Raw genomic sequence first — 27,389 nt, 5'->3', positions numbered from 1 at the left:
ACGTTGTTGTTCAAAGTGATCCTATGGTCCTGCATACCCTGCCCTGTCCTGAGTGTCCAACCGTTCACCTCAGCTTCACTTCCAATTTCCAAATTACCTTGGCAGGCCACCTCTTTTCTTAATACAGAGGTAAACTCTTGGCATTCTTGCTCGAAAGTTAGTTCATGGGCTTTCCCGGATACATCCCTGCCTATTGGTCGTTGGTGGTAAGTAGCACTAGGGGTGTCCTTGTTGTTCCTGCTGTCTCGAGCTACTTCTTCTGGTGGATCTCTGTTAATTGTTTTTATAACAGTGAGGTAGCCTTCCATGTATATTAGCTTTGAATGTACATTGAAATCAAGGTGCTTTGGTCCCTCAATGTACCATTTAAGGTCTCATATAATTTGGTAAATGGGGAAAGCATGATAGTTGCCATGCACATGATGCTGGCTGCTTCCAGTCCGTGAGATGTCTCAAATGAATGGACTCCGCACCCCCCTCCACCTTTAGCCTTGTGCCTGTTGTTTCTTCAAAGTTCTTTTCTGCCTACATACTGCTGTTCGCTTAGCGTTGAATTTTCTGAGGTTGAGGGTCCGTTGATGGACAAGTAGGGTCCGGTCTTTCTTCACAGTTTAATGTGGCCAGTGGTTCTAATATATAATTTCCTAAGGCTCCCAAGGTTTCCTTGAAGGCAGGCTTGGCGGCCCCATGTCTCTGTTACATGCATTAACCAAAGTCAACCGGCTCCTCTCGACCAAATCAATCACCTGTTCATTTCTTGCAATGTCCGGTTTCAGTGATCTTTCCATCTCTTCTTGTTCTTTACCCTTAATTACGATCCTTCCGTTTGGGCCTGGGGTGCTGGTGTAATTGTTAATGGATTTCAGATTTTTCTTATAGGTTGAATTTGCTTGCCCCTCATAAACGTCTTTCTTTTCACCAGATTTCTCGTATACTATTTGGGCTAGAGGTAAGCCCACTGCTGCCATGGGCTCACTCGCTCTCCCATGTTGCTCAACAGGATGTGCTGGTGTGATTCTCGGTTTCATTTCGTTGCCACCAACTGATAACCAATGCCACTGACCCAGTTAGCACTTTGACTGGCTTAAAGCCTGCATTTCCCAAGGATTTCGATGTCAGTTAAGTCCTGGTCACCGTGCCTCCACTGATCCTCGTTTTCCTCTGTAAATCTCGAGCCATCCGTGGGTTTCACCCTACCTGGGCAATCTATTCACAACTCTAATGTGACCAGCCACAGGTCTGGTGATAGAGGGCCATCTAAGCAGTTTGATTGTCTGGTTGTATTGCCTTTACCGGCCTCTCTATGGTTTTCATTACCTGCTTTGAACAATATATTGCAAGGGTTTTTGTTCAAATCGTCAAAGTTGGACCTCGTATTTAGGGTCGTTATCATCATGTTTAGAGACCTGCCAACGGCAGTTGTTCCCTCAGCCTCATAGCTAAGGTGGACCTGTGCTTTGACTCTACGCTGGCCCTCGATAGCAAGCTCAGCGTGAGACTTGGGCACAGGCCCCTCAGCTGTTGTTGTTGCTGCCTCTGGAGTCTGCCCAAGCTCCCGCTTACTTTCCCTTGAAACCAAAGAGGGCGATAGCAATGTTTTTGTTGAGTCAATGGATTTAACAGAAGCAGTTTTACCCCGGCCATCTTGGGATCTGTCTTTAGCTCATAATATTGGCTCCAGTTTCATGTTGTTCTTAACCACCTCACTCACTGACCTAATCATCGTAGTAGGCAAGGTGGTGCTCAGAAGGGGCTGCAGCAAATTGGGAGGCTGGAAGGGGAAAGGAGTCTATGCCAAAAGTACTAATGGGGTGATGGGGGTCACAGGGATCAAGACGATCACGTCAGGAGTCTGAGTGAAGCCAGTCAAAGTACTTTCCATCAGAGCGGGTTTCAAATGAAAATTAGTTTGCTTACCTCTGGCAGCACCTACACACCCAGCTTTGGAGGAGGAGGACCTCAAGGCTCCCCTCCATTCCCCTCAATTCAGAGCTCCACAAATTACGGCTTTCTTCCATGTTTCGGAGTGGGGCAGATCCTCATGCCCTTTGATGGCCGACTGATGAGCGACTGAACTCGTTGCTGTCGAACTCCACACCGGCGCTTTGTGCAGATTCAGGGTTTATATCATTAAAGGCACAGCAGCAGCAGCAGCTCTGTACACCGTCTCCAATCACTCAAAATACTGTTGTCTCTTATGAAAGAACAGGTGGTAATAGATCCGGTGTTGGCATTGCTGGGTTTCACTCCTAACATCCCGAATCATACACACAGGCTGGCTGGGCTCATCCTGGTCCCATCCCGTAGAAGGGTGGCAATAGCTTAGTGGAAGGGTCCAGGGCCGAGGGTGGCTGCCTGGCTTGAAGATGTTGCATATTGTCAGGTTATGGACACTGTTTACAAACGCATAATGCCCTTGCATGCCTGTCCTCCCAACGTTTGAGGCTGGTGTATATATACAATATCTGCTAGCAAATCTGGGGATCTTTGGATGACCAATTCGCCTGTGTCTCTAAATGTATTAAGTTCCCCCACATATGAGCATATATCCTGTATTAAGGCCTTTTACAGTTTCCTCAACTGGTTCTTGAACCACTCATGTTGGTATTAAGCATGTTATAAAAGAACTATTATAATCATAATGTATTGTTTGGATTGTTGAATGAAAACCAATAAACAAATGATCATTTAAGAAAATACCGCTTCCACACTCCACTGCTCCTGTCTTCCTAATGCTGGTCTCTTGGTTCACCTCCACTCCACTGCTGACCTTAACCAGATAACCCACCCTTCTGGATTCCTGTCCTCTGTTTGTTTGAATTTTCCTCCATCTGCCCTGATTGACCAGCTTTTCCTAGCCAATCGTGATCAATCCTCCCCTCACGGGTGATGTATGTGCAAGGGGAAGTATTCCATCCATGTTCTAATTAATCGTATACAGTGCCACAAGAACCGGATAGTGTCCCAGTAATAACTCCTTCACATGGATAGAGCAGGGCAATTATCTAGTCACTTGACACAGGGGTTTAATCCAGCAAGTGTAGCCCAATGCCCTTTTCCCCAGGGGGACTGTGTTTGCACCAGAGAGCACGGGCCAGCATGACCTATTTTCGGCGTGAACATCAGCAATTTCCCCGGAATGGGCTCAATCACATTATTAACTGGGGGGGTGGCATCTCCTGAGAAACCCCAATATACTTTTTGCCACGCTAAGCTCCCGAGGTCAATTCGAACTTAGTCATGGGCGTTTTTCCCCCTGGTACGGTAACCTGGTGCAACTTAGAATCTCTTCCCCGTGTTACAAATAGGCAGCCCTGCACAGCCTGGATCCAAGAATACATATATTTGCAAGGGCTTCCCTAGATTAATTGGGTTTAGGGCCAGTTTAGGGACCTTGTGTAGATATATTGACTACCCGCTGCTATTGACGCCTGGCTACAATTGGCAGTAGAAATAAATGACACATGGCCAGCTCCACTGAATGGCTTTCCGATGGCTTTCCGATGGTGGCCATGGACCCAAGAGCACTATCTGTCCTCCATGTAGGGGTCTGTGAGGGTGGGAGTATTATGGCCTTCTTTATACTTAAGGTGTGTTCACAGCCACTTGGGTCTATGGGGGCCAGAGGTACTTTTACGGGCTGGGCACTTTCAATTGTGGCGCTCTCACTACATCCACTAGTGCACCCCAGCCTGGCATGGTTGGCGTTTGTATTGTTTAAACAGGCGGTAGGGTTGGGAGGCGCTGCAGTCACCAAAACATTTGGGTCCCCCTTTTCGACTTCCAGGTCAGTTGGTGCATCCCCCTTGGTCCCTCCTTTCCTGTGTTCTTGATCAAGGGTGGACATTGCAGCTGGTCCGAAGGGCGAGGTGGGTTGGGGGAGTTTATGCAAGGCTGAGAGCCACTGTTGGCCCCCGTTGGTCCATCCTGCATCAGCACGTTCCCATTGCACATTTTACAATCAAACCCCCCTCGGCCCCCACCAATACCCCATCCTGGGGTTTGTTGGTTTGCATGTTGGTTGGAGTGCTGTTATTCATACTATCTGTTATCAATATTATTGCCCCCTGCTGATTGCAGTAATCTAAAGTGTGTCAAGGTTATCCAACGTGTACGTACTAGGGATCAGAGCAGCAGAAGGGCTGATGGTCGTGATCATTTCAGAGGTAACATTATCATAGTTGGGCTTCCTGTGGCCACGGCTGAGCGGGGTCCTTCTGGGACCAGAAGCGTTTTGCTGTGCTGCTCCCCGGGCATTATTTGGCAGACTGCAGCTTCAGCTAAGTCAGCTATGTCCCGATGCACGAGGCTGCAGGCATCGTCCCTATCCCTACTGCTGGAGCCTGGGTCATACTTGTCAACCTTGGTGACCTGTTCATTGTCTTTGCCCCCTCCCACCTCCAATCCCAGGGACCAGACTTGCAAGGACCTTGGTGGTGCCAAGAAACTGATGCATCTCACTTATGAGCACGTATGCCTCCCCGACGGTCTTGTGAAGCTGTTGGGCCCGATTTTAGCTGCACCAAATGGTAAGGAAGGTGAGGAGCCATCGGAAATGTTCACCTTACAGTTAACACCCTTTCCCCGTGGGCTTCACCCTGTGGCTGTCTGTCTTCTTGCTGCTCGATTTTATCCATCCGCAGTGAATCTTGGATACTGAGGCTTGCGTCTCATTACTTCATCTTCTCGGGTCGAGTATGTAGTCGTGGGTTAGGGTTCTTGGTCTATGTGGACTTGTCACAGTAGGGCTGGTTTCACAGGACCTTCGTCGTGATGGGCCGTGGGTATCGGTCGAAAGGGTTTGCAGTGGTGGCAGTTCACCCTGCGGATGAAAGTCCTTGCCTTTTTGAAGTGGGGTTGGAGGGGGGCGTGGCCAAGCAGAAATCCAATGGAGTGAGCCCCCGGGACAGGTAACTCATTGCATGCAAACTCCTGTGCCCTTTCCCTGCAGGCTTCACCCTGTGGGTGAAAGTCCTTGATTCTTGAAGTGGGGGGGAGGGAGCGTGGCCAAGTAGCACTCCATTGGGGCAAGCCCCACCGGGACAGGCAACACACAGCAGCTCACGGCGTCCAGCGCCTGCGCCCTTTCTCCGCGGGTAGTCTTACAAGGTGGCTAAGACCCGCCCTGAAGGTGTGACACTTAAAAAAGGCATTATATAAGGGGCTAAACCCTGCACACTTCTTCTGTTTGTTTGTTTATTTAATATAGCGCAAAACCAAACCCGCAGGTAGCCAGGCGCAAACATTACAAGGATACTTGAGAACTTAGTTACAGTGACAAGCAAAATAGGCAGTAGGACAGTTCAGCACCGTTACAGTCTGAATATACTTATACAGTTAATGCCAGGTGTCGGAAGCATAAAGAGCTAAGTAACAATCAACCCCTGTGGGGGGTCAAGTTAACAAAGGGCATAGTCGGGAGGTGTCACTCAGGACGAGTGGTTCTAGTAAAAGAGGGTGATCACATTAGATGTCATTAGATCGTATCCATGAAAGAACCTTGCGCCTGAAACTTAGGTTTGGTTGGTCCTTTCTAAGTTATAAGGGCAGTTTGTTCCAGGTTTGGGCAGCTATGACTGGAAAGCTAGCGCCGCCAGCTGAACTCTTTTTATATCTAGGTACCATCAAGGTATAAGCGTTAGTCATTCTTGTGGGGCGGTTTGAGATTCTCTTGTTGATTCTGTTTGCTAGATAGGGAGGAGCTATATTGTTGAGGCATTTGGACGTGAGTGAAAGAGTTTTGAGGGTGATCCTGTCTTAAATTTTTAGCCAGTGGATATTCCTTCTGGAGGTAGAGACATGGGCTCTGTTACAAATGTTAAAGGCTACTCTAAGAGCGTTATTTTGGAGTGTTAGGAGTTTAAGGATATACTTGTTAGATCCCGCATATAGGGCATTACAATAGTCCAATCTGGATATGAAAAGTGCATTAGCTAAGGTAATACAGCTGGCCTCTGTTAGGAATGGTCTACATGCTCGGATCAGTTTACAAGTATAGGCTGTGGAGGAAGCTAGGGAGTTAATTTGTTTCTTAAAAGTGAGTGCTGAGTCCAGATAGACCCCAAGGGTTTTGACTGCAGGCATCACTTTGATGACATTGTTGTCGATGTCAAACGAGGCATAGTTCGGGTCAAGTTTTTTAATCGCTGTCTCTGTGCTGAGGATCTGCGTGCTCACAACATAACACCGGTACGGGCAATTTTCACGTTTTGTGTTTTGAGACCAACTTGCTCGGCCCCTACAAGTAAGCCCTTGTGGTGGGAGGATCCTAACCCCTTGGAATTGTCCCTGGTGATCTAGGGTTTCGTTTCGTTGGGGAAAACACTGGCCCACTCGCTGGTGAGTGAATCGCTGACTCTGCAGAAGTCACCACAACTTTTTTTTTCTCCCTGCCGGTACGACTGGCTGGAGGGTTGCTTTTCTTCTGGGAAGCCAGGTTTCTGCTTCTCAACTGGGGTGGTCATGGGTCGCTGGCCGTTCCCCAAGTGGATCTTTACCTTGTGGATGCTCTAGAATAGAGCAAGCAAGACTGACAAGTATCTTTGAATTGAGTGCTGGCTCCAGAGGCAGATGCACGCAAGCACAGCACTCTGGCACCAGGGTGAGGTTTAGGAATTGGGATTCCTTCTGTTGCTGCATTCTTCTCTGGGGTCAGAAGCGGATCTACAGTGTTTTTCGTTGGGACCACTCCTCCCCCTCTTCACAATGTCAGGAGACTGGCTTTGTCACACTTTCCATCCCACACACTTTCATTAAGATTTTTATTACCGTATCCTCATGTGTCTCAGTCCTCCTCACACCGTACATGCCATGTACACAACTTGATGGGTAATTACTTAATAACTTTGAAATAGTGAAGGCTTGTTTTGAATTATGATAAATATACCTGCCTTTCATGGATCCAAGCTGCTTTTAAACATTCTTGTGGTGTAATGAATAAAAAGGTATCACTATAAAATATTGCAGACCATTACTGCAAGGTACAAATCCTTTATTTGAAAACGACGAATTACAACGAAAAAAATAGAAGGGGACGGGGGGGCTAGGTTGGGGTATTTATTAAAATGGTGGATAGGGTTTCCGGGGGGTGTGGGAGATCTATTTCCCCCCTCTTGAATTTAAAATAGCTCAAATTCGTTTTTAAGTTCCAGGTTTTTGACCTTGCAGCAAAGAAATTCGATATTTTAACGTAGATCCGCATAAGAAGGCATGGACTTAAGTAGAAAGATGACTGGAGCAGGCAGGATCATCCAGGTTGCTGTATTTACACATGTACGTGTTATTTCCTATCCAGAATTCTGCTATGCTTGTGCACACTCTCCCACAAAAGCTTTAACCTTGTTCAGGCTTCTTCCCATGTATGGTACTCTATTGATCAAGTAGCAAGTTTAACAGTTTTCCATTCCACCAGTTTACTGACGCACGCTTGTGTGGTTACTCTTGAGATGACTTTTGAAAACATGTCTATAAAACCTAATAATTTGATTTGCACTTTCCATACAGTAGACGTTCTCAGAACCAGGAAATTGTGAAAACGATTGTAGCATGCACTTGCAAGGTACAACTCTGGCACTGAAACCATTCCTTCCTCTAAACCTAGGTACTGCAAGTGGTAAAGGAAAAATGTTCAGCACTTCCTGAGAGCCACAAGATGGCCCTGGCTGCCGACTCAGATGAAATAATGTACTTGACGCCAGGAGATGTGGGCATTTACTATGATGATAATGGTATGTAGCTGGTAAAACGTTTTTCTACTGTGAGAAATCATTTAGTTTGCTGCTTTTGTTCATTTCTTGTAAAATGATCGGTTCATTCGTATATTCAGAAGTGGTGTATTGATATCAAATGATTTGTTTGGGTCTGTAGGACGCGAAGACGGAAACCCAACTTACAAATGGCATCGCACAGAAGCACTATGCACTGTACGTGTCGCTTCCGTCTTCACGGCCTGCAGACAGTCGAAGGAGGCAGCTGGAGCCTGCAGCAGATAAGTGGTGGGTGCATCGCTGTGGAAGGAGAGGGGGGTCACACATCATTGTAGTTACCACATTGCTTGACAATTCTTGCTGAGCTATGACTTATTTTTGTTTTGCTATATTTAAGATGGACAGCACTGTATGCAAAGAGCATATTGAAGGCTTGAACAGTCATTTTGCTGGCTGCTTTGCATCTTCATGATATAATAGTTAATCCAATAAACTGGGTGGTAGTGTGGAAGGAGCTGGGAAAAGTGAATGCGGACGGCATAATGAATATATTAGATATGTATTCAGCAATTACAGATCTGCACTCAATTGGTGACAGAGGTTGGTAATCATTGCAATGGAGGTGAGCAAGATAGCTGCCCTATAAAGCTCTGCAGCTACATCCTGGGATAGATACAAAGTGGTTCTTAAGGACGATATTGAGTCCTGTCACCAGTGGAATGTCAGTTCTATTTATGGGGTGGGGGGTGCCTTATTATTATTTGTTTGTTTGTAATGCGTCGGTAGCCCGCAGGCATCATGGCGCAGAGAGACAAATTAGAGTTAGGCAGAACGCTAGGTGGGAACTAGGGGTGGCACATTATTTGAAGAGCTGAGTCTTCAGGTTTTTCCTAAAGATTAACAGGTTAGGCTCTGCTCTCAAAGTACCTGGAAGATTGTTCCACTGCTGAGCTGCACGGACCGGAAAAGATTTCCCGGCACCCGTAGTTCGGGATGCCTGGGGTATCTGTAGCTTGCCAGATGTTTGAGATCTTAGGGCCCTATTAGGGATGTATCGAGTGAATTTGGTTCTAAGGTAGGATGTAGAAACATCTGTGTACTAGAGTCATGGACTTAAAGAGGATTCTCTCCTCAACTCTAAGCCAGTGGAGGGATCTTCTAGCCTCCGTCACATGACTTCTTCTATCGATCCCTTTTATGACCTGGACTGCATTGCTCTCCATTATCTGGCATTTGATGCATTTTTTGGAGGCTCCCAGCAGCAATGAATTACCATAGTCCAAACGTGCCAGTATAATGGCCCCGGCTATTGTGGCCGCATTATTTTCTATCACTCTTAAGAGGGTGAAGGAGTGAAAACAGGAGGCAGCATAGCACACAATAAATAAATGCATAGCCAGATGGATTGAGGGATCAAAACACACGAATGAGCAATTTTAATTGATGGATTACTTTTTTTTGATTGCCAGCCTGCATGAAGTATTGTGTGGAGGTGGTCAAGGACATTTGTGAGGTTGTAGATGTTATGGTTCATGAAGTTAAATGCCTGGAGTCGGGGATCCAGATAAGATTGGGGAAAATTTCACACTCTATTTTTCGAATTTAGGAGTAAAATGATCTGTTAGGGATTTAAAAATTAATCCCAATTCCTAATGATTTTACTTGCTCACAACAATATACATATTATATTTTTAATTAGTTTTTTTTTATTTTAACTCAAAGGAATATCTTTTATCAATCCTTGAAGAATCCTTGATTCTTCACACCTAGCATTTGATGCAAATTAAAAGTTGCATTTTTACCTTACAGTTTCGCTTCAGCTCGAGCAGATCTATTATTGGCGCTCCTTGCTGTGGCATTGGTATGCTCATAACACTGATACAAACGGATCTGTGGAGCTATGTTTGGATGCAGTGTCAGGCTCCTATGTGTCCGTTTCCTTTTTTTGTTGGATGCAATCCCCTAAAACCTATAATTACAAGGTTTACATTTTCAACACACCCCTTCCCAAAAGCCTCTCCATATTGGGTGGCAGCCTTGCCTTGTAATTGTAATTGGATATTTATAATGCACTTAATACCCAGAGGTTTCTAAGCGCGGACCGAACCTGTTGCTTCGCGTCATCTTACTTCCAAGGTGAGCACATTGCCCCTGAGCTATCTTAGTTACACAACAACAGAATTCCTGTCAATGACAACACCCAGACGTACCCAGCAAATATCTAAGCACATGAAGACGAGAGAAAGACATGTAGATTGTCTATTCTTGTCTGCTAATCTCATTGCCTAGACCTGTCCAGTGTCTAATTTTTATGATTTCTACGGGGCTGACCTTTTCCTATTCACATGAGTTCCGCCCACTCTCTGACAACAGAATCGTTCTCCTAAAATGTATTACTACTGGTCTCTGCAAGTGCCCCAGGAGAACCACCAGCTTCATACAACCCCATGAATTCACAAAATGCCTATCTCTTACAACAATGAGCTTTCACCAGAAACCATAACTTCCCTTGCCCTTCACCACTTGAACCATCTGCAAACTGACCGCAGCTACCCCATTCATCAACATAAAAATCCTGTTCCCCAAATGACAAAGCCTCTGCAAACCTTTGTCATGATGGCGAAAGCACCCTTCTGACTGATCCACAATGCGGAAAACCCAAGATACCGAGACGAATCCCACCTCATATATTTCATATCTTTTACTAAATTCTAAAAACACTTCTGATACATGTGTAGCATTATGTGTGCATTTTATACCTATTATGATCTCCTCTCATGTCCACATTCATACAGTTAAACTCCACATGCACATATTGATCGCCTGCTTTACCCGAGTGTGGCGGGGCCCGCCGCGTGACAATGTTTCATCATTATGTTTCTGTGCACATGCAATTAACACAAAGTAACCTAAATGTAACACTTATCCCATTTACCATAAATATTGTAATATTTGTAGCAATTTGCAAAAGTGACCGAAATGTCGATGTGTCCACCCCTGTCAGTGTTATGGCGCGCAAGTTTTTCCAATTTCCCAATAAGCTTCTAGATATCCTACGTCATAAGGAAGGGGATACCACGTCTCACCCTTCGGTGTCCCACTTACACTCCCCGAAGACCCCCTCAACCAGGTGATTTCCCCTCCCCAGTGGTCTACCACCATCCAATAGCGATGGCCGTGTTCTAGCGACCTGGATAAAAGATCACCGGGGACTAGTATTTGAGACACCTTCAGGTTTCTCACACAGGACATCCAGTGAATGCCAGATGTCCAGGTCATCGGATATGTGGTGGACAGAGAGGAAATTGAGGACAGATAGGGACTTCAATTTAGAGCCCAACGATGGCACTAGTGAGAACCTCTCTCCTGCTATTGGTGACACATTGAAGCGGGTATGGTAATCAGGTAAAATCTGATAACCTTATGCACCGTTAGAAAAGGTTACAGAAGCTTTCATCAAATGATTTGAAGGCACTAGAGATATGATACAAATGGTAGCCTTCAATGTCCAAATATTGGCAGCTCAACGCAGTCTCCAGTACGGTATTGGAAGAATGTAGGACGTTTTTTTTACCACTCTTTACTTTCCTGAACCACAAGACTATCTGGGTCAGTTTGTGTTCCTATGCTGTTGTTCCCTATGCTATTGCACACCCAAAGAGACATTCTAGACACCTCATTTCAAAATAAGTAGTGGCTGAGGGCTTTGCAAATCACAGTGAACATAAGTCCGAGACCTGATGGAGTTACAAAAAATGTTGACAAACATTTCCTCATTTGTTTAGTGCATATTTAAAAAAAAAACGTAAAGGCCACTTGAATCGCAATGACCCAAGTAATGTTAGCATTATCTCCTTACTTCCTTTTTCTTGCAGAATTCTATATGCTTCTGCCACGGTCCATCTCCAGGTATTTGCAGAACTTCTGCCATCCAGCCCTATACCACAGAGGTGGCAGTAGTTTCAATGACTACCAACATAAGAAATATACTAGTCTACACTATTGGCGCACTGGTTTTACTATTGACCACTCAATATTTCAGGGATACTGTATAAGCTTGGGATCAGAGAGCTGATGAGGATTTAGCTAGAATGTCTTTCTCTTGGTCCAAACTCTGTCTCCCTCCCCCCATTTCCTTCCACAAAGATCATGTGGTGTGATATTTCAGCAGTATGTATCCTGTTCTCTTCTTTTTAATCTGCACTTGCAACCTCTGGCTGCCCTCCTAAGGTGACGTGGAATATCTTTTGTTCATGGGTGGATGATACCTAGGTTCTCCTCAATCTTAGCGGATACCTAGATGTTATTGATAATAGGTTCTCTAGTTGCATGAGAGAAGTTGTTTGGGCCTGGATACAAACAAACAGGCTTCCATTTAATCCTCTGAACAGAAAAGGAGATTCTGGTATATGACACCAACAAAGACCTCTGGAAAGCATCTTTCTGGGCATCATCTCTTGGTCCATCTCCTGTGCCAGTGCCTGAGGCAAAGAACTGAGGTGTCGTACTAGAAGTTACAGACCCTCAGACTTCAGTTCAAGTCTGTTTCAAAAACGTGTTTCTTCCAGCTCTACCTTCTGCAGAAAATTCTATATATTTTCCTCAACAAGACATGCTGGTAAATGCTTTTATTTTCGATTGGCTGAAATAGTTCTTTAGATCTTCCCATCCCTGATATTGCTCGTCTCCAACAGGTCCAAAATACGATAATGGGCTTTAATAGAAGGGACCATGTCTCCCTTGCCCTTCTGATGCAAGGTTGGCTGCTAGTCGAGGTTTTTATTAGGGATCGGCTTCACCCCTACAGGCCTGTCTGAGCTCTCTGCTCTGTTGATTGTAGATTTGTAATTTCACTGATCTATGAAACCAAGAGCTGGTGGCAGAACTCTAGAACAAGAGACTCCTCTTTGAAAGACTCTCTCTCTCTACCTACCTCTTATTGCAATCCGTCTGCATAATCCTTCTCCACTCTCCTCTGTACCATTTTCCCTCTGTCTGGTCTCTTGGTCTGCCTCCTCCGAAATATGCAGAACTTACTGCTTCCTAGGTATTCTTTTAACCTCCCCTTTGGATATCCTCCCCTGCAGATTACCCAGGCCAACTATCCCTGTTCTCTCCTCCCGGGATGTGGTACAATCAACAAAAGACTGGAGTCCATGCCCCTCCCCTATCATGTGTGAGAGTCCGACTGGGTTTGCAATGGCGGCAGGGAGTATTGCAGTTCAAGTTTAGGTTCATGTGAGGGTCTTGCAAGCTTGTTAGCCCGTTAGTTTGGCTTGAGAGCCATTCCACGGCTCCTTGACAGGTACGTTTAGCTTATTCATCATATGTATCTGGCCTTTGTTGTGCTCCCTGGCACTACATCGAGTAGCCAATTTCCTACAGGATATTGCTGGTTTTGGTTCATAGGTATCCAACCACTTTGTGAAGTTTCTGGTTGGCTGTCTGTCTGCTTTCTATCGCCTGGCATGCTGGGACGTTTTGTTTCCTGGGGAAAGACAGAAAGAAACTGGCCAGCATTGTGAGAGATATGTGTGGGGTGATTGAACGTGATACTCTACTCTCTTTAAGAAGGGGCAGGGTTTGGGGCTCTCCCCATCTACTGACCCTGTGACAGCCTTGAATGGGCAGGATTGCATCCGTTAAGTGGAGCATTTCAGTATGCCTTACTGGCACTCCTAATCGAGCCTCTAAGGCAGATATGCCTCGGGCCCATGCCCACGCCATGGCCATATATATATCAAGGATAGGAAAATACAATCTTGCATAGATCTAAAGCTCAAGGAGAGGGTAGATGTTCTGATGATTTAAATATTCTCAGGCATCGTGGCTCAGATTTATGGAGGTCTGGTTGCAGCTGGAATTCAAAAACCCATCTTTTCATAGAACAGTCAGTGGCAGAGTCCATACTTGAAAGTAGTCTTGCCTGCTACGTAGGTAAATATTAACCTCATCACCGAATTAATATTAGAATCATGGAATGAACTAACTAGTTTCTCCTTGCTGGTTACCCACTTCTTGCCAACCGTGTCTTTATTCTGGGATTGAATGTTTTTGACCTGTTTTTGACTGTAGTGCATCAATTTACATGTGGAGCCCTAAACACTTTCGAACAGTGATCACACTCTGAGATGCTTGATTTCATCACTTTATATGGAACTGCGGGCATTCCAGCTGTCAACAAAAGACATATAAGAAGTTGGGAGGTAGAGCTAGGAATCCCCCTGGAGGATAGGTTGTGTGAGTTGGGCTGGACTACAAATACTAGGCTATCCTATTCCAAAAGAGCCCTTCTTCACACTGTTTATGGTCACAGTGGTTCAAGGCTATAACATTGGTTTGGTTGATCCAAACTATTAAACGGCTTTATTTAGGCAGTGAAGTAGACTTATAAGGATTCTGTGAGGGGGGAGGGGGACACTCACACCACAGTCAAGTGGATGTCGAAAGTGAATGCAAAAACATGTAAGTGTTATCAAAGGTTTGGTTGCAGCATTTCATGCTACCTTGGACCCCTTTCTGTTAATTTCCACCGAGGATCGGAATTGGACTGGACTGCCTAATAATACCGCAAACCCTAAATTGATTTGAAGTATGTTCTGGAAATATGAAACATTCATGTGATTCTTTGCTATGCTAACTCTTGGTTGGGAGGAGGAATCTTGGTGAATGATAAACCTGTGTACTTGTCAAATTGCTATATATTCAGTGAAAACAGATGCCAAATGAATGCAGCAGAACCCTTGAAATTTGGCAGGTGCTAAAAGCAATGCCACCTTAACTATGAGACCCCCATTGCGCAGCCCCTAAGCACATTGATGACATTCAAATGACATCCCTGATGACATAGCATATGATATGTCAGATGCCATCAGTGTTGACATGTGGGACATATAGGGAAGACCACCTAATGACTGCCTTAGTGACCTTACTGGTAAGTACCAGTAATGGGGAAAATGTTACTGTATTTGAAGATATAGCACAGGTGTGATATAGCCGGTGTTTTAATAAGGTCCAGAAACATTTGTCAAGCATTGTAAATAATAGTCGGATAACTACAGAAAGCTGGTGATGCACATAGCAATCTACAATTTCATATGCAGTATAGCGTGAGTATACATCCTTTGGATCTCTGGAGTTTTACATCACAACTTCCACTAACCCTACTTAGCATAGGCAATGGTGAGGGGGTCATGGGAGTCATAGTGAAAACATGTAGCGAAATGTCGACTTCAAACTCCAGCACTAAAACGATTGCAACTTTCACCCGTCCAGTACATTAGCCATTCTAGTCCTGAGAATCCTGTGTCCTCACAACATGAGTGTTTTCTAACATGATTGATCTTTGCAGGCCACCTGCCGTAACTTTGACCATTTGATATGGTCACAACCTACCTTTTTAATTTGTTATACTGACAGCAAGTTGTCTGATATATGAAGGTACATTGATTCCTTCTAATGTAGTCTGTATCCTTTGGTGGTCTGGTGCAAAGTCATCATTTTATTACCAAAATGTCTTCTTTCCATAGGGGCTGTTTTTAGAACATAGTTATAAAGGTACTAAAGTATCTCATCATGGTACATGCTCATTCAATACAGAGTAACTCTGATGTGTAAGAAATACACTTTTTAAATGTTGCATGCATGGTCTGCTGTACCAGTGATGTCACTGATGATGCCATAAGTGATGTCATTTGTGATGCCATCTGTGTGCTTAGGGGGATGCACAATTGGGGTGTCAAAGGTTGGACAGTTCAACACCTGTCGAATTTCTGGGGTTTTGTTGCATTAAAACGTCTCTGTAATGTCACTTAAACTACAAAAAAAATCACTGAATTTCAAGTGTTTTGTTATGCTATACCACTCACCACCTGTAATTCTGCCTTTTTGTCTGATAAAATGTGTTATAAATGTGTTTTTCAGCTACGCAACATTGGGTTCATCAAGTATTTTAATATTTTGTTTTGTCCACTGATAAGAATGGGTTACTAATGGTGTACTGGGACGAGGAAGAGGGAGGTTGTGGTAATGCAACAGGCTACTAATGTAGTACTGGGACAAAGATTACTGGATGGGGTACTGGGACGATGAAGTGTGAGGTGGAGGTATTGGAGGACTCTGACTAGGAAGATTGCGGTGGAGGGAGTGGGGACGGTAACAAGGAAAAGTGGGGTTGGCCCATAATATATAGTAATACAAATGTTGGGGGCATGGGAGATATTCATGAAATGTGTTCATAAATAGATTTATTTTATTTCTTTGTCCCACCCTGCAATAGGGCGAAAGTTTGTCAGCATCTTGATGCGATTTTGGTACCTAACTAGTGTCCACCTACCAGAGGAAAGCACAGATGGGACTAAAGTATTTCAGATTGTTTTGGGAGATGACAGCGCAAAGGACTCCAAACGTCTCCTTACGGCAATTTATGAGTAAGTGTAAATCATCGGCAACACATTGTTTAACACTGTAAGTTTTAATTGTGTTACCATCAAATGAGTTCTTAACTGCATCATAAGGGTAATGTGTTAGTTGGAGCAATATTTGTGATTGTTGGGTGCCAGTAGCATAGCTGTTGTCACCTTATGCAGTCATAGGTTCCGTTTCTATATTGTCACAGGTCTGTGGAAAGCAAGTGTGATTGGTCTTGAGTCTCTTGCATTTACTTGCTGTTATATTCTGTAGGGATAGGCATTGTCTTTTATTTTGGGCTGAACAATCTAGGTTTCTCCAATAGTGTCTTTCTTTCCTTTCAATAATATTTTGGGCTGATTAACAACTCTGATATATTGCACAGGACCATCACAAACTCATTGCAATGGTATGATATGATTGATATATTTTATTTGTATTGCGCTCATGCACAAGTGTTTCAGAGCACGACGAGGCAAGGGAGGGGAACAAGGGAGAACAAAAACAAGTATCTTACTAGGCCCAGTGACATTTAGAACGCACAAGTGCTGGGGAGAGGGAAGTGGGAAACTGCAAGGGGAACGGGGTGAGTGGAAAGTGCTGGACAAGGGATAAAACAACAGCTGGGATTGCAGCCATCAGGTGGCAAGCGCAAGGTTAATGCACAGACAAGGTGTTTCTAATAAGTGCAGGTAAGGGGACTGTAGGGCTACAGATATAGATGCAAGTGCAATGATTGCCAGGAGGCAATGCGAGTGTGTGGCTGGGTAGGCAGGGACCTGGCCCCAAAAATCAGAGGGTAACCAGGTGCCTGATGCCGAAGCAGACAGATCAGCAGGGGTGAGGGAGAGCGAAGGCAGATGCAAAGAGGAAGGTCTTGAGGTGCTTCCGAAACCAAAGATAGTTCTCCTTCAAGTTTCAGAGAGGTAGGGAGGCTGTTCCAGAGGGATGCCCCAGCCGAGGAAAGAGATCTACTCCCAACTTGTTGCTTGGAGAAGCGACTGACCCCGAGGGAGTTGGCGGTGGAGGAGCGAAGAGCTTGAGTAGGAAGGTATTTAAGGAGGGAGAGCTGGAGGTATTGTGGACCCAGGCCCCAGAAAGCCTTGTGAACAATGCAAGGGGTCTTGAATTTAATCCTTGCAGACACTGGGAGACAATTAAGAGATTTCAGGGCTGGAGAGATACAGTCCCAGGGCTTGAGGCCAAAGTCTCTCAGTCCTGTTCTGGATGAGTTGCAGAGGGCGGCGAGTAGAAGCAGACAGATTTAGAAAGAGGCTGTTGCAGTAGTCCAGCCAAGAGAGAACGAGAGCTCTAGAGACAGTGAGCTTCTGGGTGAAGAAGAGGAAAGGAAGAATACCTCTGAGGAGGTGCAGTTGGTAGTTTGACTTCTTAGAGACATCAGAGATGTGAAGAGAAAAGGAGTGTGGAATCGAAGATGACCCTGAGGTTCTTAGCCTCACAGGTGGGAGCAGGAAGTGGGCCAAGGGAAGCCTGCCAGAGAGAGGCCTGAAAGGAGGGTGCAGGTGTGCCGATGAGGAGAATCTCGGTCTTACTGGCATTAAGGCAGAGTTCATTGGCGGCACACCACTCCTTGGTGGCAGACGGACAGAGATTAGAGAAGGGGAAGAGGTGGCAGAGGGAAGCATGGAAGCGACCCAAGTGTCATCCGCATAGCACTAAAATCTGGAGCAGAGAGCGGCAATGCAGTGGGCGAGAGGAAAGACTCCTGGGGAACACCACAGGTAGAGAATGAGATAGAGGAAAGGAAGGACCCAAGTTGGACCAGGGAGGGTTGATCGGATAGGAAAGAGCTCAGCCACGCCACGCCCTGATCGGTGATACCCAGGTTGTCACAGAGACGGTTGAGCAGGATAGCATGGTTGACCGTGTCAAAGGCAGAAGAGTGATGAGGACAGATGGGATGTTAGTCAAGTTTGGAGAGCAGGTCTTCCCGGATGTTCAGGAGAGCAGTGTCTGTGCTTCTGGCAGCTCTGAAGCCATACTGAGAATGGTATTATGCAAATAAAATATCTCACTATATTCTCAATTTTACAACCTTGTTCTCTTCCAAAATTGGGAAGCTTATAAATAGAAATACACTAGCAGTTTGCAGTTAGAGATTATAAAATGTAGATTATGCTGGCATATTGCAAACCAGGTTGTCAAAGTGGGAGTATGACTAGGATTTTACCTTGACTTGATACTGAGATTGCCCAGAGTGAATATTAATAGTGGGATTTTGCAAATTTGCAGCATAGCGCAATTGTGTAACAGTAACCTGGGTATATATGCATTCTCAAATGGGATTATGCAACTCTACATGTTGTACTTGTGTGAACATGGACTACAATGGGATTGTAAAAACAGATGTTTTGAAACCAGAAATATACTGGGACTGTGCAAAATGGACGTTATACTGAGACTATTTGACTAAGAGTAAACGTGGGTTATGAAAATGGGTAATGTCAAACCTGGAGCATACCAGGATTTTGAAAAATTTGAATATACTGGGGATAATACTGTGTTTGATCAAACTTGAATGTTTGCTGTGTTTGTGCAAACCGGGACTATGGCTAGAAAAATGACTGTCCTGAGCAAAACATTTAGATTATGATGAGACTGTGCAAACTGGAATTGTTAAACTGAAAGTATGCTGGCATTTCCGGTCAGTGGTGTCGCCAGGAATCAAATTTAGGAGGGGCACAGAGGGGGCCAAAGACACGGGGCACAGACAAAAGTAGGGGGAGAACATGGTCACTGCTCGTTTTAGGTAGGGGGGCAAAGAGTTTCACAGGGGGGGACGGCCCCCCCTGACTACCCAGCTTGCGACGCCACTTTTTCCAGTATGAGAGTCTGAGCAAAATCTCGAAGTACAAAATAATAGCTAGGCATTAAGTCACTCAGTCCCTTAGTTTTCCACATGCACACTCTGTACACTATTTCTTAGTCGCCATGGGTTGATTACCACTCGCTATTGGTGAGTGCAAATTCTTAGCCAATTCATTGAGTAGACTGAAAATGTTCTGCAAGTTTGGACGCTGAGAGCATATTGAAATTCTTCAAGGCGGATAACAAAATTGACTATACTGGAATTATGCAACTGAAAGTACACAAAGACCAAACTGAGATTTTACTAGAATTGTGGAATTGGCAATATGCTTGAACAGGTTAAGCAGCAATTACCGGATTATCGAAGTGGGCATGTACTGAGATATTAAAAATTGCAGTGTGCTGGAATTGCCATAATGGGAGTATGCTCTGGATGTGCAGACTGTAAATATCACACAATTGCATAACTGAGAGTAATAGTATTTTGTAAATCAGCCTGTACTCAGAATGTCAAACTGGCAGTGTAAGACTGTCACACTCTGAGTACACTGGGATTGTGTGGATGAAGTATACTAGGATTTTCAAATCTGATAGTGTCATAGAATAGTGATTCCAGTATTGTACAGTACTGTACTGGCATGATCAAAACTGAATATAATGTAGTTGTCAAACTAGGATGCACTAAGGTCAGGTGGGCACTTTGTCATAGTACCTCACATGAGAGTTCTTAGATTCCATTGGGGAGGACTAGTTTGGGAATTTGTGAGCCTCCCGTTCAGCTTGTTCATCGCCCCTTGGTGTTTCACAAAATTGATGAAACCATTGACAGCCGCCCTGAGGAGCCAGCATATGAGGATATTTATTTACTTAAAAAGTGTTACTTTTCATGTCTCCAGATGCATGGCTCCTGTCGGAATGAACAGTTAGCAGTTACCTCGCTTGAGGGTCCACATTGTTATATTAATTGGCAGAAGTCTGAGAGTAAAATCTGGAACTTCTGGGATTGTTGCTTGGAAGCAGTGTCCATGGCCTTTCGTTTACTGTTGGGCTTGGTGATGGGTGATGGTGCTTTCCCACTAAGCGGTTTGGCCATGCTAGTGGGCCATCTGGCTCCTTTGATCTAGACCATATTCCCAAGAGCTCTGCACTTTACCTGAATGTTTCACTTGGGCAGGGACTGTCCTATTCCCATTCTATGACTCTACGCGAGGAGGACTTGACCAAACTCAACTGCTGGCTGATTCAAATGGACACATAGAACAGTTTGGCCATGTTTGGTTTCTCCCTGCATCTGATTGTAGCATATGATGCAGGTGACTCAAACAGGGAAGTGCATTTTGGAGATACCTTGATGAGGGTCAATGGTCCTCGGGCAAAATTTTGCATATGAATTTATTGGATCTCCTAGTTGGTTCCTTTGTGATCAGATCACAGTCCGACGGTCGTGTAAATGCAGGAATTGTGTTCAGGATGGACAGTATCTCGCCAGTTTGTTATATCCACCATTTAGGTAGGATTTGGTTCAGGCTCCTGACAGAACTCTGCCAGGGTTCTGGCAGAAAATGGATCACTGTAGTAGCGGAGTACCTTCCAGGCCTCCCAAATGTTGTGGTGGATCGAAAATACAAATCCTTCCAGGAACTGCGCAACTGGCAGTTACACCCCTAAATATTTGAAAGATCTTGGCAGGAGGGACTCTGGGGGCAGGCCTTTTTGCATCCAAGAGACTTTTTGCATCCTGGAGACCCATCACCTTATCAGCTGAAATGTTCCTCCATCCCTGGGATCCAGACGGGGATTATGCTTTTCTCTCTATTGGCATGATAGCAAAAGTTCTGACGAAGGTGAGGTTGGAAGGGATTTTGATAGCCATAATCACTCCCTTTTGGATCACTCAAGCCTGATGTCCTGCTCTTCTGGAATACTCCAGACCTAATACCCCAGCGTCCAACCATCCTGAAGGATCTTGGGAGAATGTTCTGTCTGCTGATCGTAGGCGTGATGCTTTCTTTGAACGCATTGACTAGCTCATCGCTGGTTGCCCATACAAGAACTTCAGCATTGGCTGCTAGCCTAATCAGGTACTCGTAAGCCTGACCCAGCCCCTCTAGTGCTGGTACTGAACTTCTTGGTGGACGAGAGGTAAGGCCTCCATGACATCAGTGTTTACAGGTTGGCTATTTTGGTTGATTGTCACAAGCAGGTGGGCGTGGGCCTACGAGTTAACACCTGCTGGTATGCCGCCTGCTCAATGGAGTGATTCCCCAGGCCAAGGCACCAAGATACTCTTCCTGTTGGGACATCAATGCTGTTTTGTGCCTTCTGGATGGCTCGGGTGATTAGACTGGTCTGAGCGTGAAAGCTCTGTCTTTTAAGATAGCGCTGTTGCTTCGTCTTGTGTCGTGTAAGAGTTTTGGACGTTTATGGCCTTGTAAATTGCTTATAGGGTCTATACCACAAATGTCTATTTCTTCATCTCCGAGTTCTAAAACAGAATTCGAATGATGGTTTACCAGTTTTTTTTGCAGTAACCCCCACTTTTGTGTTATCTGTTGTCCTAAGGTGATCATACAAATGCTGCACTGTACTAAAATCCTGACCCCCATTACTCCGACTAATGGGAACATTGATTATGGGGGTGTCCCCCACTTCCATTAGATGGTAGCAGGGGACAATAAAGACAAAAAAGTTTTTTTAAAAGAAGAAAAAGGACCCTGCAGTGCCAGTTCCGACCCACGTTAGTGGGAGAGAACAGACACCGCAGGGAACAGAAGAGACGGCGGCATACACACACGTTTTATGCCGAAAAGGTAAGTGGGTCGGGGCGGAGGTGGGTAGGGGGATGCAGGGCACAGTGATATGTGATCACTGCACGTCATAAGGGAAGTCTGCTTTTTGAAAGTCGACATTGTGGGCGGCGCAGTAATCACGTAGAGCCTGGCTTAGGCACTAGTTACTGCATACTACAGTGCTGGGGATGCACCACAACTGCTCTTTGAGCTTCGCCATCCATTCCAGTCGGAATTTACCCCACCAACGACCTGAGCACTGTGATAAGCACTGCCTAAGCAGATTCTGACCCACCAGGCAAAATCCAGACTCAAGCATTCGTGCTTGTCAAATACGTTTGTGGGTGCGTTAGGAGAAAGTGAACTACCTGCCCCTGGACTGCTGCAAGGGTACAAACAACCGTGTTTTTATGTTGTCAATCATTTTAATGTTTTGGCACCTCGTTGTTTGTTTATTTTGTGTAGTAACGCTTGTAACTTCTGTCCATGTAGTGTGCTTAACCTTTCTATTTGAGTCTCTTGATCTATCTTGCACTGCCTCTTAACTTCCTTCTTACCCTTCGCTGCCTTAAAAACCTAATTCCGAGTCTATGGCATTACATCTGTCCTTATTGAGGCTGGTAAAGGCAACTAGCTATTAAAAGCTTTTGGAAACCATGCACTTCAAAACAGCCCAAGAAGCATTAATTCTCTGCAATTCCATGTTGGCTGATGCTCTTTGGTTCTGGCTATTTAATAGACTATGATAAATGCATTAATTTGCCAAAGCTCCTCTAGAAGCACTTTGAAGCCTTGCACTCAAATCAAACCTCTGCGCACTCTATCCATGCTGTCACTGGCTTTGAAGCATTTGGCTCCAAAACCATTTGGTGCTCTGCTCTTCTGCATTGAGGTTCTGCAGTGCGCGATCTGCGGCTCGATAAAGGAATGGTCACTGCTCACAGTTTCTCCATAAATCCTCTGTACACCCACTCCGCACAACAAAGCAATGTAATGTAATCATGTTTTGTACGGAGCATCATTTATTTTTGCATGCTCTGATCACCACAACCCAGTCTTGTATGGCAGGGCCATCTTGTCATAACGGACAGTGAGACCTGGTCTAGTTAACATTGACTTGTTGTTTTATACTTTCCATTCTGTAGCGGTTCCTTTAGTGTTTTCGGTTTGATATTTGGAAACCCCTACTTGACCAATTCACATGGACCAGCATTGCTGGGTGTGCTGGGTGTGCAGGGGGTGCATGAGGTATCCCGCTTCATACATTACAATTTTTAAATCAAATACATGTCATCCTTCAACTCCCCCCTTCTGCATTTCCCACCCCTTTCCAGAACCCATAAGAAAAGCATACTTGGTGTAATGCCACCCACCCTGTGAACAAGCAACGCCCCCCTCAAACCCTCCCCGCCCACCCCCCACTCCTGGCAAAGCTACATGGTGTGCTGTCACCCACTTCCAACTCCCTCATCCTCTTGCTGCCTAGAGCCACAACCTGAGCTTGGATGAAAGCCAGAATCAAGCTTTTGGTATTCAACACAGCGACCTGCTGATCACACATGCATAATGGCTTTAGCTGGCCAATGGGGTCCTAGGGCACTGTCAAAGAGCCAGAACATCTTCTTTGGGACAGTTTTATGAATTAGTGCACTATGCAGCTGGTAGGTCTGACCAGTGATGCTCATTATCCATCACGTCAAACAAAGTAGAGACAAGAGGGGATATTTATATGGACCTCCCCAAATAATCCCTCCTCAAAACTTATACATTTGGTACTCGCAATCTGTTTGGCCGGTCATTTGTCTTTCTAGACTTCCACAGTATGACTATTAGAGAGAATTTTATATTTACTCACTCTAATCCTTATCTAGCTTCAATAAGCCACCAACAATTTCTTTGCATTTATCCAAAAATACACTTTTATTTGTCTTGGAAAAACATACTCCCATTTAAAACAGAAATGTTTGCTTAATTTGATTGATCGATGATTGAAGCGGTATCCTTAGTTTTCAATCTCCACCGCTCATCAATAGTACACATACAATGTAGTATTTTTGTTCTTGGAGAAAACATAGCTACATTGACAAAGATCCACAAATGACCAATTGTGTAGGTTTCGATTTTTCTACCCAGTCATCCTCTTTACTTTCAAATCATTCGTCCCAACATGTTTCATTCCACATAATTGATTTTTCGGTTTCTCTATGCCGGAAATTCTTCAGGGGGATACAAATCGACATTGATCAAACAATTTCTTTGTTTGCTCCTGTTGTTTTCTCGTGAGAACATTGAATAGTGTAGTTCAATTCCTCGCTATTCTTAATTATTCAGTCACAGTGTCTTCCTGACAAGGCAAAAAAATGATTGAGCCTAATTTGATTTTAGCCATACTTCTTACAGATTAATTGTATTTTCAATTGTTATAATTGGGGAAAAAAACGCACAGGGGAAATTACTTCCCTTTATTTCTTATACAGCTTGGTTCTCCGAATGCTAAATTTCTGACACAACACTGGCTATTTGTTATAAGTGTCCCCACTTTGTTTAGGTTTATTCATTTAAAGATCTACGATAGGATGTTTCTTCCTATTCATAAAACAGTCATGTTGGAAGGAAAGATCATATTCCTTCTATACTGTTGGTTAGGATGAAAACCACAGGTTACCCGATCATCAAGATTTTTCGACAGAGTAACTCACCATCTAATGTGGTGCCGTTCTGCATGAGATAGCAGGATGGTAAGTTTCAGGCTCTTTAATGTAAGCTCTACTGGTAACGTCATTCGTCCGGAACGTTCTAATCACTCTATTGGAAGACTGAAAATGGGGAAACCAGCCAAAATTAAAATATTATCGGCCTTGCCTTCCTGTGCCATAGAATATCTTTCACTGTTGTTTTTCATGGCTCACCTTTGCAATACATCGACAGGCAGAAGCAATGGTTTCTAGTTTTCCGATATATATATATATATATATATATATTTTTTTTTTATGTTAAATCTATGACGTTGCTCCGAGCTCCTCAATCGCCCACATTAGCATTAAACTCCTGTTAATTAACACTTTAAGTGCCATGGGTATTTCCCCCAAGTGCCAAGGCCTTTTTTGGTGATTCCGGTATGTGGCCATTCAACGCCTTGTAACTTTTTTGTTACATGAGATATCTCGGCCAAATTTGGCTCCTTTTTTTCCCACATGTAGGCAGTTGTAACGCCACCCAGGAATCCTAGGTTGCTGTAGGGGGGTGAGAGGAAATAACCAAAAAGGCCGAAAATTTGTTTTTTCAAAAAATGTGAATAAAATGATGTACAAAGAAGCCTGTGGTTATTTCCTTGTAAGAGCTAGGAACAAATGGTTTGCTGTGCTGAATTCCCCAATTCCCTGGTTTTCGAAAACAGGTTGTGTGGAATCGAAATAAAAATATTTTGATGTGGTTTATCAACCGTTTTGTGAGAGGTAGGCGATTTTGGCAATTTTTGCCAATTGGACATGCATGGACGGAATGGAAGAAAAGGGTAGGAAAGCCGAATTGGAGGACAGGAAGGCATACATTTCTGAAAAGTACACAAAATTCCAAGTTTAGGAAGGGGTGATTTGCGCAGGTCGGGCAACAACTAGGTAGGGGAAAATGCCATAGATTGGGCAAAAAGCGGAAAAAATTACCAAAAAAAAGGTGTGTTGGACATGGTTGGCTTGGTACGGCAATGGCTTCTATGAATTTTGAGAAAAGCAATGCTCGGATACATTCCCCCGAGTCTTGCAGTTAGGATAGCACACATCTTTTGTAGTGTTTAACAAAACAAGCAATACCACAAGCTAAACACTGAGCCATGGTACACAGGAGTGTTATGCTTACGGCCAGAACAGACGTACTTAGCATGTGTAAATCAGGAAAACCAATGTGGTGAGGAATGGCAAGCATACATTTTTTGAAAGAGCACAGGTAGACCTTTTCAAGGGTAGGTGACTTGTGCAGGTTACAAAAGTGTATGGTGCCTAAATCAGGGACTAAATGTAGGGCACATGTGACAAAGGGCACCAGCAAATGGGTCAAAACATTATGAAAACCACACAAACACAACAAATGTCATACCTTCCCGCGTTTCCACATGTGTACCAATGAAATCAGTACCTCACATGTGTGGGTGCACCTACCGGGGCACTAAGGGGAAAGCCTAAAAGACCCCTACCCCCAAGTCTGTTCTGACAGCTGAATTTCACACTTTTTCCAGATGGGCACACCATACAGATATGGGCCTGGGATGTCCAAGCCACCAAGGAAAACAGGGAACCCCATGCATTTCCGAAAAGAGGACACCCGTGGGAATCCACAGAGGTCTAACTTGCGCAAATTTATTACCCAGAAACCCTGGCAAAGTCCGAAAATGTGGTAGGAGTAATGCATTTTCCGCACATTTCACTCGGCTCACCCACCGAAACACGCCTCCACCAACACATGGCCTACGGTCCCGCGTTCCCACAGGTGTCCCGATGAAAACGGTACCTCACATGTGTGGGTGCACCTACCTGGGCGCCAAAGGGAAAGCCTAAAAGACCCCTACCCCCAAGTCTGTTCTGACAGCTGAATTTCACACTTTTTCTAGATGGGCACACCATGCAGATATGGGCCTAGGGTGTACAAGCCACCAAGGAAAACTGGGAACCCCAGGCATTTCTGAAAAGAGGACACCGGTGGGAATACACAGAGGTCTGGCTTGCGCGAAGTGGGCCAGAATTTACTACCCAGAATCCCTGACAAAGTGAAAATTTTGTTTTTTCCCCACCAAATATCACAATCAGTCAGCTGCTTGCTTACCTTCGAACAGCCTGTACATTGCGCTCGTCCGTGATCCGTCTGATTTCTTGTGTGACCTAGTGGCAGTATTGACTGTTCAAGCCACAGTATTTATTTCACTGATTCCATCTGAAGTGAGTCTTAACTCTTTGTTACCTGGCAAAAAATCCATCTGACGTCTTACACGTTCATGGGTACGTTGTCCACATTTTTGTTTTCGTTCTCAAGGTGCCTTACTCTAATAGGCTTCAGTGTTTACAATTGCTATGGTTGCTCTCAATCTACTTCTTACATTATATTTTAAGCATAACACTTCTTTTTTGTTTTATTAATGCCCGAAATGGCGGTACTTGTATCCATTTAACAGTTAACGTAAAATGTTTCTGAAGTGCACATAGCCGCAGGTACCTTTTTATCTTTTGTTATAATTTCTCCCATTTTTCAATATTTCAATGTCAAGTTGTGTTCGGAAACAATCTCATGCTAGAGTTTCTCGATCCTACCTGGTCAATATGTAAAAGCAAAAGAAAATATCGAGGCTGAGTAGCCCAAAAGGAAATACACCAAACACTGGCTTATATAGATTCACAGATCTTTATTCTATAACTGTACAGTTTTACAAAGAAACTAAATATCAGATAGCTATCTGGCCCTCAGTACATCACAGCGAATACCAGCCCTTTCGGTGTGAAAATTGAGAGGTACTGGACGTCTAAATATTCACATCTTTTATACAGTTTCCAATCATAATGTCCAGCCCCTCTGCAGGTTAATAATTTTCGGTCTAGGGTTCGTGCCGAGTTCACCTCTAGTTAGTCCAATTAAATGCATGTGGATTATTTCCAATTTGTACAACAAGAAG

The 27,389-nt window shown here is 44.4% G+C and overlaps 1 protein-coding gene across 2 annotated transcripts in view; it reads left to right on the top strand.

The window, feature by feature from the left end:
• MAIP1 (matrix AAA peptidase interacting protein 1) overlaps window positions 1-27,389 on the top strand; it is a 123,515-nt gene that overhangs the window by 83,273 nt on the left and 12,853 nt on the right. For both annotated transcript variants that reach the window (XM_069615796.1, XM_069615797.1), the window contains 2 exons: window positions 7,601-7,727; window positions 15,985-16,135. In XM_069615796.1, the coding sequence (XP_069471897.1) occupies window positions 7,601-7,727; window positions 15,985-16,135 (278 nt within the window). The remainder of the gene's footprint in view (window positions 1-7,600; window positions 7,728-15,984; window positions 16,136-27,389) is intronic.

Source organism: Ambystoma mexicanum, chromosome 9 (genome assembly GCF_040938575.1).
Source record: "Ambystoma mexicanum isolate Mex_15411 chromosome 9, UKY_AmexF1_1, whole genome shotgun sequence".
Lineage (NCBI taxonomy): Eukaryota > Metazoa > Chordata > Amphibia > Caudata > Ambystomatidae > Ambystoma > Ambystoma mexicanum.
This window is presented reverse-complemented; position numbering and strand designations above follow the sequence as displayed.